The sequence below is a fragment of the Scyliorhinus canicula genome, chromosome 19, assembly GCF_902713615.1.
Source record: "Scyliorhinus canicula chromosome 19, sScyCan1.1, whole genome shotgun sequence".
NCBI classification, from domain to species: Eukaryota; Metazoa; Chordata; class Chondrichthyes; order Carcharhiniformes; family Scyliorhinidae; genus Scyliorhinus; species Scyliorhinus canicula.
In genome coordinates, this window is record NC_052164.1 from 105,963,901 (window position 1) to 105,985,066 (window position 21,166).

The following is a 21,166-nucleotide window of genomic DNA, read 5'->3' on the forward strand; positions in this document are numbered from 1 at the left end:
AGGGTCGGGTCAATGAGGTCGGCTTTAAGTAGAATCTTAAAGGAGGGCTGAGAGGTGGAGAGGTATTTGGGGGAGGGTCCAGGCAGCTGGAGGCACAGTGCTGACGGTGCAGTGATTTAAACTTGGGAATGCAGGAGACCAGAATTAGAGGGGTGCAGAGAGCTCGGACTGTTCTGAAGCTGGAATCAGTTCCAGAGATAGGGAGACCTTGCTAAGTGAGACGGTGAATCTGAGGGGTAGGGTGTGTGGGTGCAGACATTACTGAGGAACAGTTAATGGTGAAGATCTTAGTACTGATGTCAGGGTCACAGTTCCCTAAGGCTGGGTGCCTCATCCTCGTCAATCATGGGCTTGCATTATTTTTAAAAAAAATCAGAATTTGTAGAATAAAAGATGTTTATTATTTGTGACTTTTTAATTATCAATTACTGATGTCAATTCGCATGGAATGTATCATGTGACTGAAGTGGGAAATTAGGAGGGCTAGGAGGGGTCATGAAAAGTCTTTGGCAAGTAGGATTAAGGTGAATCCCAAAGCTTTTTATTCATACGCAAAAAGCAAGAGTGTGGCCAGGGAAAGGATTAAGGACAGTGCGGGGAATCTATGTGTTGAGCCAGAGGAAATGGGCGAGTAAATGAATACTTTGCACCAGTGTTCACCAAAGAAAAGGACTTTGTGGAAGATGATTCTTGGATAGGGTGTGTGGACAGTCTGGGTCATGTTAACATCGAAAAGGAGGAGGTATTGGGTGTTTTAAAAGACGATTTACCTCCGAATACTAAGGGAAGCTAGGGAGGAAACTGCTGGGGCCTTGACTGACATCTTTGTATCCTCATTGGCTACAGGTGAGATCCCAGAGGACTGGAGAATAGCTAATGTGGTACTGCTGTTTAAGAAAGGAAGCAGGAATAATCCTGGAAACTATAGGCCGGTGAGTCTCACGTCGGTAGTAGGTAAATTATTGGAGAGAATTCTCAGGGATAGGATTTATACCCATTTGGAAACAAAGGATTTATTAGAGATAGACAGCATGGTTTGTGAACAGGAGGTCGTGCCTCACTAACTTGATCGGGTTTTTTTGAGGAGGTGACAAAGATGAATAATATGGGGAGGGCAGTAGATATTGTCTACATGGACTTCAGTAAAGCCTCTGACAAGGTGCCTCATGGTAGACTGGTACAAAAGGTGAAACACGGGATTAGAGGTGAGGTGGCAAGACAGATACAGAACAGGCTCGGATACAGAAGGCAGAGGGTAGCAGTAGAAGGGTGTTTTTCTGAATACAAAGAACAAAGAAAATTACAGCACAGGAACAGACCCTTCGGCCCTCCCAGCCTGCGTCGATCCAGATCCTTTATCTAAACCTGTTGCCTATTTTCCAAGGTCTACTTCCCTCTGTTCCCCGCCCGTTCATATATCTGTCCAGGTGCATCTTAAATGATGCTATCGTACCCGCCTCTACCACCTCCACTGGCAAAGCATTCCAGGCACCCACCACCACCCTCTGTGTAAAAAAACTTTCCACGCACATCTCCCTTAAACTTTTCCCCTCTCACCTTGAAATCGTGACCCCTTGTAATTGACACCCCCATTCTTGGAAAAAGCTTGTTGCTATCCACCCTGTCCATACCTCTCATAATTTTGTAGACCTCAATCAGGTCTCCCCTCAACCTCCGTCTTTCTAATGAAAACAATCCTAATCTACTCAACCTTTCTTCATAGCTAGCACCCTCCATACCAGGTAACATCCTGGTGAACCTCCTCTGCACCCTCTCCAAAGCATCCACATCCTTCTGGTAATGTGGCGACCAGAACTGCACGCAGTATTCCAAATATGGCCGAACCAAAGTCCGATACAACTGTAACATGACCTGCCAACTCTTGTACTCAATACCCCGTCCGATGAAGGCAAGCATGCTGTATGCCTTCTTGACTACTCTATCGACCTGCGTTGCCACCTTCAGGGTACAATGGACCTGAACTCCCAGATCTCTCTGCACATCAATTTTCCCCAGGACTCTTCCATTGACCATATAGTCCGCTCTTGAATTAGATCTTCCAAAATGCATCACCTCGCATTTGCCTGGATTGAGCTCCATCTGCCATTTCTCTGCCCAACTCTCCAATCTATTTGGGCAGCAGGGTAGCATGGTGGTTAGCATAAATGCTTCACAGCTCCAGGGTCCCAGGTTCTATTCCCGGCTGGGTCACTGTCTGTGCGGAGTCTGCACGTCCTCCAGTGTGTGCATGGGTTTCCTCCGGGAGCGCCAGTTTCCTCCCACAGTCCAAAAATGTGCAGGTTAGGTGGATTGGCCATGCTAAATTGCCCTTGCTGTCCAAAAAGGCTAGGTGGGGTTGCTGGGTTACGGGGATAGGGTAGATACATGGGCTTGAGTAGGGTGCTCTTTGTAAGGGCCGGTGCAGACTCGATGGGCCGAATGGCCTCCTTCTGCACGTCCTCCCCCTGTGTGCGTGGGTTTCCTCCGGGTGCTCCGGTTTCCTCCCACAGTCCAAAGATGTGCGGGTTAGGTGGATTGGCCATGCTAAATTGCCCGTAGTGTCCTGATAAAAGTAAGGTTAGGGGGGGGGGGGGGGGTTGTTGGGTTACGGGTATAGGGTGGATACGTGGGTTTGAGTAGGGTGATCATGGCTCGGCACAACATTGAGGGCCGAAGGGCCTGTTCTGTGCTGTACTGTTCTATGTTCTATCTATATTTTGTTGTATTCTCTTGCAGTCCTCCTCGCTATCTGCAACTCCACCAATCTTAGTATCATCTGCAAACTTGCTAATCAGACCACCTATACCTTCCTCCAGGTCATTTATGTAGATTACAAACAGCAGTGGTCTGAGCACGGATCCCTGTGGAACACCACTAGTCACCCTTCTCCATTTTGAGATACTCCCTTCCACCACTACTCTCTGTCTCCTGTTGCCCAGCCAGTTCTTTATCCATCTAGCTAGTACACCCTGAACCCCATACGACTTCACTTTTTCCATCAACCTGCCATGGGAAACCTTATCAAACGCCTTACTAAAGTCCATGTATATGACATCTACAGCCCTTCCCTCATCAATTAACTTTGTCACTTCCTCAAAGAATTCTATTAGGTTTGTAAGACATGACCTTCCCTGCACAAAACCATGCTGCCTATCACTGATAAGTCTATTTTCTTCCAGATGTGAATAGATCCTATCCCTCAGTATCTTCTCCAACAGTTTGCCTACCACTGATGTCAAGCTCACAGGTCTATAATTCCCTGGATTATCCCTGCTACCCTTCTTAAACAAAGGGACAACATTAGCAATTCTCCAGTCCGGGACCTCATCCGTGCTCAAGGATGCTGCAAAGATATTTGTTAAGGCCCCAGCTATTTCAACCCTCGCTTCCCTCAGTAACCTGGGATAGATCCCATCCGGTCCTGGAGACTTGTCCACCTTAATGTCTTTTAGAATACCCAAAACTTCCCCCTTCCGTATGACAACTTGACCGAGAGTATTTAAACATCCATCCCTAGCCTCAACATCTGTCTTGTCCCTCTCCTTTGTGAATACCGATGCAAAGTACTCATTAAGAATCTCACCCATTTCCTCTGACTCCACGCATAAATTCCCTCTCTTGTCTTTGAGTGGGCCAATCCTTTCCCTAGTTACCCTCTTGCTCCTTACATACGAATAAAAGGCTTTGGGATTTTCCTTAACCCTGTTAGCCAAAGATATTTCATGACCCCTTTTAACCCTCTTTATTGCGCGTTTGAGATTCGTCCTACTTTCCCGATATTCCTCCAAAGCTTCATCAGTTTTGAGTTGCCTCGATCCTATGTATGCTTCCTTTTTCATTTTAGCTAGTCTCACAATTTCACCCGTCATCCATGGTTCCCTAATCTTGCCATTTCTATCTTTCATTTTCACAGGGACATGTCTGTCCTGCACTCTAATCAACCTTTCCTTAAAAGACTCCCACATTTCAAATGTGGATTTACCCTTAAACAGCTGCTCCCCAGTGGTGTTCCACAGGGATCTGTGCTTTGGCCTCTGTTGTTTGTGGTAGCTGGTCTGATTAGTAAGTTTGAGGATGACATCAAGGTTGGTGGAGTGGCAGATAGTGTTGAGGATTGTCAGAGGATACACCAGGACATAGATAGGTTGGAGACTTGGGCAGAGAAATGGCAAATGGAGTTTAATCCGGACAAATGTGAGGTAATGCATTTAAGTAGGTCTAACATAGAGGGGAAATGTACTGTAAATGGCAAAACTCTTAAGAATATAGAAAGTCAGAGAGATCTGGATGTGCATGTCCACAGATCTTTAAAGGTGGCAACACAAGTGGACAAGGTAGTCAAGAAAGCAAACGGAATGCTGGCCTTGATTGGACGGGGCATCGAGTATAAAAACTGGCAAGTCACACTGCAGTTGGATAGAACCTTGGTAAGGCTGCACTTGGAATATTGCGCACAATTCTGGTCACCACACTACCAGAAGGACGTGGAGGCTTTGGAGAGGGTGCAGAGGAGGTTTCCCAGGATGTTGCCTGGTCTGGAGGGTGTTAGCTATGCGGAGAGGCTGAATAGACTCGGTCTGTTTTCATTAGAAAGACGGAGGTTGAGAAATAACCTGATAGAGGTCCACAAGATTAATGAGGGTCATCGATAGAGTGTATGGGCAGGCATTCTTTCCCAGGCATAGGTTTAAGGTCCGTGAGGCAAAGTTTAGAGAAGATGTGTGAGGCAGATTTTTTTACGCAGAGGGTGGTGTGTGTCTGGAACGCGTTAACGGTGTTCAAAAGGCATCTTGACAAACACATGGATAGGATAGGTATGGAGGGAAACGCACAAGGAAGTGCTGAGGGTTTTGGCAAAGGTTGGTGTCATGATTGGTACAGGCTTGGAGGGCCGAAGGGCCTGTTCCTGTGCTGTATTGTTCTTTGTTCTTTAACTCAGTCTGCCAGTATCATAGTCATAGAATTTACAGTGCAGAAGGAGGCCATTTGGTCCATCGAGTCTGCACTGGCCCTTGAAAAGAGCACCCTACCCAAGCCCACACCGGCACCCTATCCCCGTAACTCAGTAACCCACACCAACCTTTTTGGACAGTGAGGGGCAATTTAGCATGTCCAATCCACCTAACCCGCACATCTTTGGACTGTGGGAGGAAACCGGAGCACCCGGAGGAAACCCACGCAGACACAGGGTGGTCGTGCAACTCCGCGCAGACAGTCACCCGAGACTGGAATTGAACCCGGGTCTCTGGAGCTGTGAGGCAGATGTGCTAACCACTGTGCTGCCGTGCTGCCCTTGGGATGGGAACTCTGTATTTTATCCTTACGTTAATCTCTCTGTACACGCATTCAGTTAACTGAATGAGATATAATTTTGTTTGATTCAGAAATATTCATTCAGAGAGGAAAACACTGCAAAGACATTCTGAAGAATGAAGTGAAACTCTGCGAACAGACTGTTAAAATGCAGAATCAGTAACATTGCTGCCTCACGGTGCTGAGGTCCCAGGTTCGATCCCGGCTCTGAGTCACTGTCCGTGTGGAGTTTGCACATTCTCCCCGTGTCTGCGTGGGTTTCACCCCCACAGCCCAGAGATGTGCAGGGTAGGTGGATTGGCCACGCTAAATTCCCCTTCAATAAATGGGTACTCTAAATTTATGTTTTGAAATGCAGAATCAGTGCATCAGCCCATTTCATCCTGAGCTCTCCCTGACCTGAGGGTCACCCCACACTGTTCCACCCCAGGGGCTGGGGAAGAAACCGGGCCAACACCCGCTCTCTCTTTAATCCCTTCAATCCCACATTGCCGTAATGAGGAATATCAGGAGTGAAGATGCCAAACCCCTGGGCCGTTGATCTGGAATTGGTTTTAAATGTTTCAGTTTGTGATGAAGTGAGGGTTCAGGATGCTGCCCAGAGGATGTGATGCTGCTAGTTTAGGGTTTGTTTATCCTCTGGGTGTGGCTTGTTACCGATCTTTACCGTGTAGTTTGGTGCAGTTATTTAGGAAGTCTTTAGGCAGCATATCGTTAACCGCTGCTTCCTGTATTGCATCACAGGTGATGACAGTGAGTGATTTGCATATGGGGAGGTAAGTGTTCCAGTTCACATTGATTCCCACAAGTTGTGCGCTGACTCCCCACTGGGCGTGCCGCAGTTTTGCAATAACCTGTCCCTTTCCAGCACTAATTCACTTGTCAATTCCAAGGTCCTCAGGATCTTTTTGTTTCCTTTATTCACTCACCGGATGTGGGCGGCACTGGCTAGGGCAGCATTTATTGCCTATCCTTAATTGCCCTTCAGAAGGTGGTGGTAAAGCTGCCTTATTGAACCGCTGCAGTCAATGGGGTGTAGGTACACTCGCTGTGCTGTTAGGGAAGGAGTTCCAGGATTTTGCCGCAGCGACAGTGAAGGAACGGCTGATATATTTCCAAGTCAGGGTGGGGTCCTGCTGGGGCTCCCGCTGGGGTCCGGGGGCTCACGCTGGGGTCCGGGGGCTCTCGCTGGGGTCCGGGTGCTCTCCTGGGGTCCGGGGGCTCTCGCTGGGATCCGGGGGCTCTCGCTGGGGTCCGGGGGCTCTCGCTGGGTCCGGGGGCTCTCGCTGGGGTCCGGGGGCTCTCGCTGGGGTCCGGGGGCTCTCGCTGGGGTCCGGGGGCTCTCGCTGGGGTCCGGGGGCTCTCGCTGGGGTCCGGGGGCTCTCGCTGGGGTCCGGGGGCTCTCGCTGGTGTCCGGGGCTCTCGCTGGGGTCCGGGGGCTCCCGCTGGGGTCTGGGGACTTTCGCTGGGGTCCGGGGGCTCTCGCTGGGGTCCGGGGGCTCACGCTGGGGTCCGGGGGCTCACGCTGGGGTCCGGGGGCTCACGCTGGGGTCCAGGGGCTCTCGCTGGGGTCCGGGGGCGCTCGCTGGGGTCCGGGGGCGCTCGCTGGGGTCCGGGGGCTCTCGCCGGGGTCCGGGGGCTCTCGCCGGGGTCCGGGGGCTCTCGCCGGGGTCTGGGGGCTCTCGCTGGGGTCCGGGGGCTGTCGCCGGGGTCCGGGGACTCTTGCCGGGGTCCGGGGACTCTTGCCGGGGTCCGGGGGCTCCCGCCGGGGTCCGGGGGCTCTCGCCGGGGTCCGGGGGCTCTCGCCGGGGTCCGGGGGCTCTCGCCGGGGTCCGGGGGCTCTCGCCGGGGTCCGGGGGCTCTCGCCGGGGTCCGGGGGCTCTCGCCGGGGTCCGGGGGCTCTCGCCGGGGTCCGGGGGCGCTCGCCGGGGTCCGGGGGCGCTCGCTGGGGTCCGGGGGCTCTCGCTGGGGTCCGGGGGCTCTCGCTGGGGTCCGGGGACTCTCGCCGGGGTCTGGGGGCTCTCGCCGGGGTCCGGGGCTCTCGCTGGGGTCCGGGGGCTCTCGCTGGGGCCCGGGGCTCTCGCTGGGGTCCGGGGGCTCTCGCTGGGGTCCGGGGGCTCTCGCTGGGGTCTGGGGCATTCGCTGGGGTCCGGGGCTCTCGCTGGGGTCCGGGGGCGCTCGCTGGGGTCCGGGGGCTCTCGCTGGGGTCCGGGGGCATTCGCTGGGGTCCGGGGGCTCTCGCCGGGGTCCGGGGGCTCCGGGGGCTCTCGCTGGGGTCCGGGGGCTCTCGCTGGGGTCTGGGGGCTCTCGCTGGGGTCTGGGGGCATTCGCTGGGGTCCGGGGCTCTCGCTGGGGTCCGGGGGCGCTCGCTGGGGTCCGGGGGCTCTCGCTGGGGTCCGGGGGCATTCGCTGGGGTCCGGGGGCTCTCGCCGGGGTCCGGGGGCTCCGGGGGCTCTCGCTGGGGTCCGGGGGCTCTCGCTGGGGTCCGGGGGCTCTCGCTGGGGTCCCCGCCGGCTCTCGCCGCGGTCCGGGGCTCTCGCTGGGGTCCGGGGGCTCTTGCTGGGGTCCGGGGCTCTTGCTGGGGTCCGGGGCTCTTGCTGGGGTCCGGGGCTCTTGCTGGGGTCCGGGGCTCTCGCTGGGGTCCGGGGTCTCCCGCTGGGGTCTGGGGCTCTCGCTGGGGTCCGGGGTCTCCCGCTGGGGTCCCCGCCGGTATATCATTGGCCCTCTGTGCGGACAAACGGACAGTCTAATATCGCAACCTGTAGTGTTAACGTCTTATCAATAAAGTTCTACATTTTGGTCAAACCGCTCGAGGACTGAAGGCTCGAACTTGAATTCACCATAAAAACTGGCGACGAGGGACCCAAACACCAAAGTAACCGAAAAATCAGAAGGAAAACAACCGTCATGTGCTGTGCCCGAAACAACAGTGGTCACCATGAGTACCAAGTATCCGGCAATAACAAACATAGAGCTGGGGGTGTTCCAAAACACAAAGGGAAAAAGGCTAAGCTCAGGTTCTGCCTTGTTTTTGGGAGAAGGAACAAGGTAATGATAAAAATTCATGACACGTGCGCACATATCTGCTTCCACAGAAAAAAGGCAGTGGTTTTGGCCACGTGGGACCATTTGATGAGAATACAGAGCGATGGAGCTCGTATACAGAACCATTCAACTATTATGCTCACACCAGGCTTGAAAGCCTGCGATGAAATAGTGGAACATTTTCAGAGCCACTAGTCACGAAACCCTTTAATCACCATGGAAAATTTTAGATTTCACAAACAAAACCAAGAAGGAGGTGAATCGATTACAGAGTTTGTAGCTACCCTGAAAAGACAAAATAGCAGGATGTGTTAAATGATACTTTCAGAGATGGATTAGTCTGTGGCTTAAGGAGCAAAGCTATTCAAAAGCGGTTGTTAACCAAAAGCAACATGACCTTAAAGAAAGCTTTAGACGTTGCTGTATCCATGGAGTTAGCAGCCAAAGAAGCTCATCAGTTGAGTTCAAGCACAAGAATTCACAAGATGTCGGCTGAAACTCGAACACAAACACAGAGTCTCCCTTGCCATAAATGTGCAAAGATCGGGCTGTCAGCAGATTGTTGGTGTAAATACCTTGTGCAGAAATTCTGGCCGAAAGGCCACGTTGAACTTGCTTATTGGAAAAAGAAACAAGCTTCAGGCAAAAGTTGCAGGAAGCAAGAGTTAAATAAAACCAACGGAAATTGAATCAAGGAATAAGTGTCCACATGTGGAACAAAAACGATGTGAGGAGGAGGTTGATTCACAATCCATGACAAATTGTCATTAAATGTACGAGCTATTGCTGGTGTAACAGGGAAGGTAGTGACATAGTGCTATTGTCACTGGACTTGTAATGCAGAGACCCAGGGCAATGCCCTCGGGACCCCGATTCGAATCCCACAAGGACAGATGGTGAAAATTAAATTAAAAAGTCTGGAATTAAAAGTCTAATGATGACCATAAAAACCCATCTGGGTCACTAATGTCCTTTAGGGAAGGAAATCTCCCATCCTTACCCTGTCTGGCCTACATGTGACTCCAGACCCACAGTAATGCTGCTCTCTGAAACAGCCCAGCAAGCCACTCCGTTCAAGGGCAATTAGGATTGGGTAATAAATGCTGTCCCAGCGACCCCCACATCCCATGAATTAACTTTTCAAAACCGATATTGGGTCCGTCCATTACTGGATGGTCAGATGGTGATGATGGAGATGGACAGGGGCGGCCGTGTCTCGGGCGGCTGTCTGGCGGGCGGCTGTGTCTCGGGCGGCCGTCTCTCGGGCGGCCGTCTCTCGGGCGGCCGTGTCTCGGGCGGCCGTGTCTCGGGCGGCTGTCTCTCGGGCGGCCGTGTCTCGGGCGGCCGTGTCTCGGGCGGCCGTGTCTCGGGCGGCCGTCTCTCGGGCGGCCGTGTCTCGGGCAGCTGTCTCTCGGGCGGCCGTGTCTCGGGCGGCCGTGTCTCGGGCGGCCGTGTCTCGGGCGGCCGTGTCTCGGGCGGCCGTGTCTCGGGCGGCCGTGTCTCGGGCGGCCGTGTCTCGGGCGGCCGTGTCTCGGGCGGCCGTGTCTCGGGCGGCCGTGTCTCGGGCGGCCGTGTCTCGGGCGGCCGTGTCTCGGGCGGCTGTGTCTCGGGTGTTTAACAAGAAAAGCTCCGACATGTTGCTCTCTAACCCTTAGAGATGGTGTTATAAACCGACACTGGAGAAGTGGTTCTGTTGAGGGGATGTATTGATGTCACAATGCAATTTAATAAACAGACGGCTGATCTGTCCTTGCTCAGGGTCAAATTAAATAATCCAGCACTCATGGGAAGAATTTGGCTGGAAAAGATTAGATTAAATTGGGCCGAGGTAAATCGCATGGCAGATTCTGAATCAGGCCACATTTCATTGTCTTCAATGGTGAGCTAGGAAGCATAAGGTATAGGAGCAGAATTAGGCCACTCGGCCCATTGAGTCTGCTCTGCCATTCAATCATGGCTGATATTTTCTCATCCCCATTCTCCTGCCTTCTCCCCATAACCCCTGATCCCCTTATTGATCAAGAACCTATCTATCTCGGTCTTAATGACGCTCAGTGATTTGGCCTCCACAGCCTTCTGCGGCAAAGAGTTCCACAGATTCACCACCCTCTGGCTGAAGAAATTCCTCCTCATCTCTGTTTTAAAGGATCGTCCCTTTAGTCTGAGATGGTGTCCTCTGCTTCTAGTTTTTCCTACAAGTGGAAACATCCTCTCCACGTCCACTCTATCCAGGCCTCGCAGTATCTGTAAGTTTCAATAAGATCCCCCCTCATCCTTCTAAACTCCAACGAGTACAGACCCAGAGTCCTCAACCGTTCCTTATACGACAAGCTCTTCATTCCAGGGATCATTCTTGTGAACCTCCTCTGGACCCTTTCCAAGACCAGCACATCCTTCCTTAGATACTGGGCCCAAAACTGCTCACAATACTTCAAATGGGGTCTGACCAGAGCCTTATCCAGCCTCAGAAGCATGAAGGATATCTCAGTAAAACTGAAGAACAAGATAGAAGGGTGAGATGTTTAAAGGCTGGGTCAGTGCCGCACACAATCAAACCCAAGGTAGAGGCAGAATTAGAATGGGTGGTCAGAATGGGGGAAGCTTGAACCTGTTAACATGGGTGATTGGGTTACGCTGATTATACCTATATAGATCTGTATCTATTTGGCAATTTAAAATTCACTGTTAATGCTGTACTGTGTGCAGAGCAGCCCCCTGTGACCCTGATTGATTACCTATTTTCTGGGTTAGTTGGAGGCCAACACTAAGTAAAAGTGATATCAGTCAAGCATATCTTCAAATTAACGTGCAACAGGATTCACAGCAAGTATTGATGATTGTGACACATCGTTATTCCGATATACAAGGTTACCATTTGGCATCACTTCAGCACCAGCGTTTCCCAATAAGCTAGGGATCAAATCCTAAAGAGATTGGTTGGATCCAGTATTACCTGGATGATTCTCGGTTACTGGGAAGATGAGGAAGAACATTTCCACAAACTGGGTGCTACACTCCAAAAATTAGAAAATTTATGGATTAAGAGTCTAAAGAAACATATGAATTTTCCAATCTTCAATTGAATCTCTGGGACACATCATCCACACCAAGGGATTGCATAAGTTGCCTTTGAAAGTCAAATCCATTACTGAGGCATCTCAAAATGTCAACAAACATCAACCTTTCGAAGGCTTACTAAATAACTACGGAAAGTTTGTCTCTAATCTGGCAACTAGAGCAATCTACCCTGTCAAAATGGAAATGATAGAATCATAGAATTTACAGTGGAGAAGGAGGCCATTCAGCCCATTGAGTCTGCATTGGCCCTTACAAAGAGCACCCTACTCAAGCCCACGTCTCTACCCTATCCCCGTAACCCAGTAACCCCCACTTAACCTTTTTTTTTGGACACTAAGGGCAATTTAGCATGGCCAATCCACCCAACCTGCACATCTTTGGACTGTGGGAGGAAACCGGAGCACCCGGAGGAAACCCACGCAGACACGGAGTGAACGTGCAGACTCCGCACAGACAGTGACCCAAGCCGGGAATCGAACCTGTGACCCTGGAGCTGTGAAGCAACTGTGCTAAAATGGGGGTCGATGTGAAACCATTGATGTGCAAGTCAAAGAGGCACTGCTCAAGTCAGAAGTCCTGACATATTTTGTTCAATTTTACCCCTGCAACAGGCATGTGATCCATCACCTTATGGGGTTGGGGTAGTGGGTGTCCCAAACAATGCTCACTGGTGAAGAGAAGCTCGGTTCAAGGACTTTGAACAAAGTCAAAAGCAATTATGCGCAGACAGAGAAAGAAGCCGGAGGAATCATTATTGGAATAAAATGGTTCTACCAATTCCTGTACGGGAGGAAGTTTATTTTATTGACGGACCATTGTCTATGAGCAATGATTTTTGGAACTCGCACCGGGGTTCCATCACTGGCAGAATGCAGAGGTGGGCATAGCACTCGGCAGCACACATCCATGGTCAAGTATCATCCGTCAAACCTTCATGGAAACACAGATGGACTCTCCCGACTGTACCAAATAGTTCGGCAATAAGCACTGTGTGTGGAAACATTTTCTACTTCAAGCAAGTAGATAACACACCTGTAACCACAGGACAGGTGAAGATGCAAACCCCAAATAATCCAGTATTGTCCGAGGTTACGGACATGGTGCTTTGAGGAAAGACTTCAGGAGCAAACCCCGAGTTAAAGCCATATTCCACCCGAAGGCTTGGGTTATCCGCACAGGCAGATTGTCTCCTCTGGGGAATACAAGTCACTGTTCCACCATTATTAAGAAAATGTGTGTTAAACCAATTAGATGAAGGCCTCTGTGATGTTGTAAGGATGAAAGATTTAGCAAGGAGCAATTTCTGGTGGCCATGGCCAGATGCCGAAATCGAGGAGAAGATGGGAATGTGTTTGCCCTCTGCGGAACCAGCTGCCATTAGCACCGTTGCACCTGTGGAAATGGCCGGAAGAGGCCTGGCAAGGGGTACATGTTGATTATACCGCCCATTGGAAGGGCACATGTTTCTCATTCTGTCTGATGCTCACTCGGAATGGCCTGAAGTTTCTAACATGAAGTCAACGTCATTGGAGAAACCGATTGAGAGATTGGGCGAAAGCTTCCGACTCGGATACCCTGAAGAGCTGGTGAGCGATAATGGACCACAGTTCATTTCTCAAAGAGTTCATCAACTGCTTGAAGGAGCAGGAAATTCAACACATCCGGCCCGCTACATATCCCCTGGCAGAATGTTTTGTACAGACAATGAAACATTTGTTAAACGTAACCAGAGAAAGGATCATTGTCTAAACATTTGAGTCAATTCCTCCTCATGTATAGGAATACTGAAAACTCAATACAAGTTTCTCCGGAGTTGCTAATGTGAAACATGAACTACACACAGCATTCGATTTGCTAATACCACCCAGGACAAAAAAAATTGTTGGGAGAAAGCAGCAGGAGTGGAAGAACAAGGCAAAATGTTGGGTTATTCACCGGGGCAATACGTGCTGGTAAGAAATTATACCACAACTGAAAAGTGGATTCCTGACACCATTTTATCCCTGACATGGCCGATCTCCTCCACCGTACAAACCCCGGCCTCCTCCACCATACACACCCCGGCCTCCTCCACCGTACACACCCCGGCCTCCTCCACCGTACACACCCCGGCCCAAACCGGCCTCCTCCACCGTACACACCCCGGCCTCCTCCACCGTACACAACCCGGCCCAAACCCGGCTCCTCCACCGTACACACCCCGGCCCAAACCGGCCTCCTCCACCGTACACACCCCGGCCCAAACCGGCCTCCTCCACCGTACACACCCCGGCCCAAACCGGCCTCCTCCACCCTACACACCCCGGCCAAACCCGGCTTCTCCACCGTACACACCCCGGCCTCCCCCACCGTACACACCCCGGCCTCCTCCACAGTACACACCCCGGCCCAAACCCGCCTCCTCCACCCTACACACCCCGGCCCAAACCGGCCTCCTCCACCGTACACACCCCGGCCTCCCCCACCGTACACACCCCGGCCCAAACCCGCCTCCCCCACCCTACACACCCCGGCCCAAACCCGCCTCCTCCACCCTACACACCCCGGCCCAAACCGGCCTCCTCCACCGTACACACCCCGGCCTCCTCCACCGTACACACCCCGGCCTCCTCCACCGTACACACCCCGGCCCAAACCGGCCTCCTCCACCGTACACACCCCGGCCTCCTCCACCGTACACACCCCGGCCCAAACCCGCCTCCTCCACCCTACACACCCCGGCCCAAACCCGCCTCCTCCACCCTACACACCCCGGCCCAAACCGGCCTCCTCCACCGTACACACCCCGGCCTCCCCCACCGTACACACCCCGGCCCAAACCCGCCTCCCCCACCGTACACACCCCGGCCTCCTCCACCGTACACACCCCGGCCTCCTCCACCGTACACACCCCGGCCTCCCCCACCGTACACACCCCGGCCTCCCCCACCGTACACACCCCGGCCCAAACCCGCCTCCTCCACCATACACTCCCCGGCCCAAACCCGGCTCCCCCACCGTACACACCCCGGCCCAAACCGGCCTCCCCCACCGTACACACCCCGGCCTCCCCCACCGTACACACCCCGGCCCAAACCGGCCTCCCCCACCGTACACACCCCGGCCTCCCCCACCGTACACACCCCGGCCCAAACCCGGCTCCTCCACCGTACACACCCCGGCCTCCCCCACCGTACACACCCCGGCCCAAACCATCCTCCCCCACCGTACACACCCCGGCCTCCTCCACCGTACACACCCAAACCGGCCTCCCCCTACCGTACAAACTAGAGATGATGTAATATGGAGACGGCAGGCAGATCAACCTATGACGACAAGAACCAATTCCCCAGAGGCAGAACGGACAGAGTCCAAAGCCGGCTGTGCCGAGGGAGGGTCTGGACTTTCCTAACAACCTGACTCTAACCCGTTGGGGAAAACATAACTTCAATTGCGAATCAAACGGCGAGTCAACCTCCGATCACGACGGCAACTCCAGTGAGGATCACCACTGACGACACTCACACCAAGTCAAAGACAGCAGGTTTGAGCGAGTATTTAAAAGCAGATGCGAGGGTTCACCGACAAGTACAGAGAGAATGCCAACCTCCGAAACAGTGACTGTAGCTGATTGATTGGTTGTGTTGCTATTTGTTAACGTTATTATGTTTATTGTGTCGGGGCCTTTGATTTAAAGGGAGAGGAAGTGTGTATTTCCTCAAACACTCCTGTACCTGGACAGAGTGCGGTGGATGCCGGCACAGTGAGAAAATTTAAGGAGGAGTTAGTGAGATTTTAAATTGGGTTGCAGGTTTATGGAGAACGGGCAGGATGGTGGAGTTAAGGCCAGGCTGAGTTCAGCCAGGATCGAATGGCAGAACAAACTCGATGGGCCACATGGCCCAATTCTGTCTTATGAACAGGGGCACATTGAGAGCGATTGTGTGATTGGCCGTTTGCATGAGTCTAACATCGCACATTGTTGTGTTTGCACCTTCTAAATGAAGCTTTATGATTTGGTTCAACTTCCAAGTCGATCTTGAATCCAGTGCAGCCAACTCCTTGAGTGCTGGGATGGGAAATATTGGGCCCTGTGATTTAATGGCCTTCAGTCTCATTAATTGCACCATTATTTTTATAACATTAATTTCCTTCATTCCTCACACACTGACTCTCACTGGGGTACGGGTCCCACACACACTGACTCTCACTGGGGTACGGGTCCCACACACACTGACTCTCACTGGGGTACGGGTCCCACACACACTGACTCTCACTGGGGTACGGGTCCCACACACACTGACTCTCACTGGGATACGGGTCCCACTCACACTGACTCTCACTGGGGTCCAACACACACTGACTCTCACTGGGGTACGGGTCCCACACACTGACTCTCACTGGGGTACGGATCCCACACATACTGACTCTCACTGGGGTACGGGTCCCACACACACTGACTCTCACTGGGGTCCGGGTCCCACACACACTAACTCTCACTGGGGTACGGGTCCCACACACACTGACTCTCACTGGGGTACGGGTCCCACACACACTGACTCTCACTGGGGTACGGGTCCCACACACACTGACCCTCACTGGGGTCCCACACACACTGACTCTCACTGGGGTACGGGTCCCACACACTGACTCTCACTGGGGTATGGGTCCCACACACACACACACACACACTGACTCTCACTGGGGTACGGGTCCCACACACGCTGATTCTCACTGGGGTACGGGTCCCACACACACTAACTCTCACTGGGGTACGGGTCCCACACACACTAACTCTCACTGGGGTACGGGTCCCACACACACTGACTCTGACTGGGGTACGGGTCCCACACACACTGACTCTCACTGGGGTACGGGTCACACACACACTGACCCTCACTGGGATACGGGTCCCACACACGCTGATTCTGACTGGGGTACGGGTCCCACACACACTGACTCTCACTGGGGTACGGGTCCCCCACACACTAACTCTCACTGGGGTACGGGTCCCACACACACTAACTCTCACTGGGGTACGGGTCCCACACACACTGACTCTGACTGGGGTACGGGTCCCACACACACTGACTCTCACTGGGGTAGGGGTCCCACACACACTGACTCTCACTGGGGTAGGGGTTCCACACACACTGACTCTCACTGGGGTACGGGTCCCACACACACTGACTCTCACTGGGGTACAGGGTTCCACACACACTGACTCTCACTGGGGTACAGGGTTCCACACACACTGACTCTCACTGGGGTACAGGGTTCCACACACACTGACTCTCACTGGGGTACAGGGTTCCACACACTGACTCTCACTGGGGTACGGGTCCCACACACACTGACTCTCACTGGGGTACGGGTCCCACACACTGACCCTCACTGGGGTACGGGTCCCACACACACTGACTCTCACTGGGGTACGGGTCCCACACACTGACTATCACTGGGGTAGGGGTCCCACACACACTGACCCTCACTGGGGTACGTGTCCCACACACACTGACTCTCACTGGGGTACGGGTCCCACACACACTGACTCTCACTGGGGTACGGGTCCCCCACACACTGACTCTCACTGGGGTACAGGACCCACACAGACTCTCACTGGGGTACGGGTCCCACACACTGACTCTCACTGGGGTATGGGTCCCACGCACACTGACTCTCACTGGGGTACGGGTTACCCACATACTGACTCTCACTGGGGTACGGGTCCCACACACACTGACTCTCACTGGGGTACGGGTCCCACACACACTGACTCTCACTGGGGTACGGGTCCCACACACACTGACTCTCACTGGGGTATGGGTCCCACACACACTGACTCTCACTGGGGTACGGGTCCCACACACTGTGACCCTCACTGGGGTACGTGTCCCACACACACTGACTCTCACTGGGGTACGGGTCCCACACACACTGACTCTCACTGGGATATGGGTACCACACACACTGACTCTCACTGGGGTACGGGTCCCACACACACTGACTCTCACTGGGATATGGGTACCACACACACTGACTCTCACTGGGGTACGCGTCCCACACACACTGACTCTCACTGGGATATGGGTCCCACACACACTGACTCTCACTGGGGTACGCGTCCCACACACACTGACTCTCACTGGGGTATGGGTCCCACACACACTGACTCTCACTGGGGTCCGCGTCCCACACACACTGACTCTCACTGGGATATGGGTCCCACACACACTGACTCTCACTGGGGTCCGCGTCCCACACACACTGACTCTCACTGGGGTACGGGTCCCACACAGACTGACTCTCACTGGGGTACGGGTCCCACACACACTGACCCTCACTGGGGTACGGGCCCCACACACACTGACCCTCACTGGGGTACGGGTTCCACACACACTGACTCTCACTGGGGTACGGGTCCCACACACTGACTCTCACTGGGGTACGGGTCCCACACACACTGACCCTCACTGGGGTACGGGCCCCACACACACTGACCCTCACTGCGGTACGGGCCCCACACACACTGACTCTCACTGGGGTACGGGTCCCACACACACTGACTCTCACTGGGGTACGGGTCCCACACACACTGACTCTCACTGGGGTACAGTCGCACACACACTGACTCTCACTGGGTACGGGTCCCACACACACTGACTCTCGCTGGGGTACGGGTCCCACACACACTGACTCTCACTGGGGTACGGGTCCCACACTCACTGACTCTCACTGGGGTAGGGGTCCCACACACACTGACTCTCACTGGGGTACGGGTCCCACACACACTGACTCTCACTGGGGTACGGGTCCCACACACACTGACTCTCACTGGGGTACGGATCCCACACACGCTGACTCTCACTGGGGTACGGGTCCCACACACACTGACTCTCACTGGGGTACGGGTCCCACACACACTGACTCTCACTGGGGTATGGGTCCCACACACACTGACTCTCACTGGGGTACGGGTCCCACACACACTGACCCTCACTGGGGTACGTGTCCCACACACACTGACTCTCACTGGGGTACGGGTCCCACACACACTGACCCTCACTGGGGTACGGGCCCCACACACACTGACCCTCACTGGGGTGCGGGCCCCACACACACTGACTCTCACTGGGGTACGGGTCCCACACACACTGACTCTCACTGGGGTACGGGTCCCACACACACTGACTCTCACTGGGGTACAGTCGCACACACACTGACTCTCACTGGGGTACGGGTCCCACACACACTGACTCTCGCTGAGGTACGGGTCCCACACACACTGACTCTCACTGGGGTACGGGTCCCACACACACTGACTCTCACTGGGGTAGGGGTCCCACACACACTGACTCTCACTGGGTACGGGTCCCACACACACTGACTCTCACTGGGGTACGGGTCCCACACACACTGACTCTCACTGGGGTACGGATCCCACACACGCTGACTCTCACTGGGGTACGGATCCCACACACACTGACTCTCACTGGGGTACGGGTCCCACACACACTGACCCTCACTGGGGTCCCACACACACTGACTCTCACTGGGGTACGGGTCCCACACACACTGACTCTCACTGGGGTACGGGTCCCACACACACTGACTCTCACTGGGGTACGGGCCCCACACACACTGACTCTCACTGGGGTATGGGTCCCACACACTGACTCTCACTGGGGTACGGGTCCCACACACACTGACTCTCACTGGGGTACGGGCCCCACACACACTGACTCTCCCTGGGGTACGGGTTCCACACACACTGACTCTCACTGGGGTAGGGGTCCCACACACACTGACTCTCACTGGGGTACGGGTCCCACACACACTGACTCTCACTGGGGTACGGGTCCCACACACACTGACTCTCACTGGGGTACGGGTCCCACACACACTGACTCTCGCTGAGGTACGGGTCCCACACACACTGACTCTCACTGGGGTACGGGTCCCACACTCACTGACTCTCACTGGGGTAGGGGTCCCACACACACTGACTCTCACTGGGGTACGGGTCCCCCACACACTGACTCTCACTGGGGTCCGGGTCCCACACACACTGACTCTCACTGGGGTAGGGGTCCCACACACACTGACTCTCACTGGGGTATGGGTCCCACACACACTGACTCTCACTGGGGTCCGGGTCCCACACACTGACTCTCACTGGGGTACGGGTCCCACACACACTGACTCTCACTGGGGTAGGGGTCCCACACACACTGACTCTCACTGGGGTACGGGTCCCACAGACACTGACTCTCACTGGGGTCCGGGTCCCACACACTGACTCTCACTGGGGTACGGATAGTGCTGAAGCTTCTCTGAATACATTGTGGGTGCAGAATGAGTGACTCCATTCCACCCACAGCCACTGTCCACGAGATAATCTGAAATTCCACGGTTACCAAACATTTGAAGTTGGCGGCCAGGTTCGGACAACATATCACATCTTCTGCCTGCACCAGAGCGATGAGTCCGGGGGGGGGGGGGGGGGGGGCTCGCAATTATTTTGGGATGATGTGGGCGACACGGTAGCCCAGAGATCAGTGCTTCACAGTTCCAGGGTCCCAGGTTCGATTCCTGGCTTGGGTCACTGTCTGTGCGGAGACTGCATGTTCTCCCCGTGTCTGCGATGGGTTTCCTCCGGGTGCTCCGGTTTCCTCCCACAGTCCCGAAAGAAGTGCTATTAGGTAATTTGGCCATTCTGAATTCTCCTGCAGTGTACCTGAACAGGCGCAGGAATGTGGCGACTAGGGGATTTTCACAGTAACTTCATTACAGTGTTAATGTAAGCCTACTTGTGACAATAAAGATTATTATTATCCGGTTCCATTGCCTTCCCCGCCTGCATCTTCCTGATTGCCAACTTCACTTCCTCCTCCCCCGCCGATTCCTCCTCCCCCGCCGACTCCTCCTCCCCCCGCCGACTCCTCCTCCCCCCGCCGACTCCTCCCCCCCCGCCGATTCCTCCTCCTCCCCCCGCCGACTCCTCCTCCCCCCGCCGACTCCTCCTCCCCCTGCCGACTCCTCCTCCCCCCGCCGACTCCTCCCCCTCCGCCGACTCCTCCTCCTCCACCCGCCGACTCCTCCTCCCCCCGCCGACTCCTCCTCCCCCTGCCGACTCCTCCTCCCCCCGCCGACTCCTCCTCCTCCTCCCCTCGCCTCCTCCTCCTCCTCCCCCCGCCGACTCCTCCACCCCCGCCGACTCCTCCCCCCCGCCGACTCCTCCTCCTCCCCCCGCCGACTCCTCCACCCCCCGCCGACTCCTCCACCCCCGCCGACTCCTCCCCCCCGCCGACTCCTCCTCCTCCACCCGCCGACTCCTCCTCCCCCCGCCGACTCCTCCTCCCCCTGCCGACTCCTCCTCCCCCCGCCGACTCCTCCTCCCCCCCGACGCCTCCTCCCCCGCCGATTCCTCCTCCCCCCGCCGACTCCTCCTCCCCCCCCGACTCCTCCTCCCCCCGCCGATTCCTCCTCCCCCGCCAATTCCTCCTCCCCCCGCCGACTCCTCCTCCCCTGCCGATTCCTCCTCCCCCCGCCGATTCTCCTCCCCCCCGCCGACTCCTCCTCCCCCGCCGACTCTTCCTCCCCCCGCCGACTCCTCCTCCCCCCGCCGACTCCTCCTCCCCCCCGCCGACTCCTCCTCCCCCCGCCGACTCCTCCCCCCCCCGCCGACTCCTCCTCCTCCCCCGCCGACTCCTCCTCCTCCCCCCGCCGACTCCTCCTCCTCCCCCCGCCG

At 54.9% G+C, this 21,166-nt stretch overlaps 2 protein-coding genes across 2 annotated transcripts in view; one reads left to right on the forward strand and one right to left on the reverse strand.

Annotated features, from left to right (window-relative positions):
- Positions 1-6,813: 6,813 nt before the first annotated feature.
- LOC119954041 (extensin-like) lies at positions 6,814-8,031 on the reverse strand. The gene has a single exon (XM_038778813.1). It carries the CDS (start codon positions 8,029-8,031, stop codon positions 6,814-6,816), a length of 1,218 nt encoding a protein of 405 aa, XP_038634741.1.
- Positions 8,032-12,947: 4,916 nt separating this feature from the next.
- LOC119954042 (out at first protein homolog) overlaps positions 12,948-21,166 on the forward strand; it is a 42,639-nt gene continuing 34,420 nt past the window's right edge. The window contains exon 1 of the mRNA XM_038778814.1: positions 12,948-13,158. Coding sequence (XP_038634742.1) covers positions 12,948-13,158 — 211 coding nt within the window. The remainder of the gene's footprint in view (positions 13,159-21,166) is intronic.

Bases quoted from the DNA above. Each gene is read 5' to 3' on its own strand.
- LOC119954041 (XM_038778813.1), bottom strand. From the start codon at position 8,031: ATGATATACCGGCGGGGACCCCAGCGGGAGACCCCGGACCCCAGCGAG.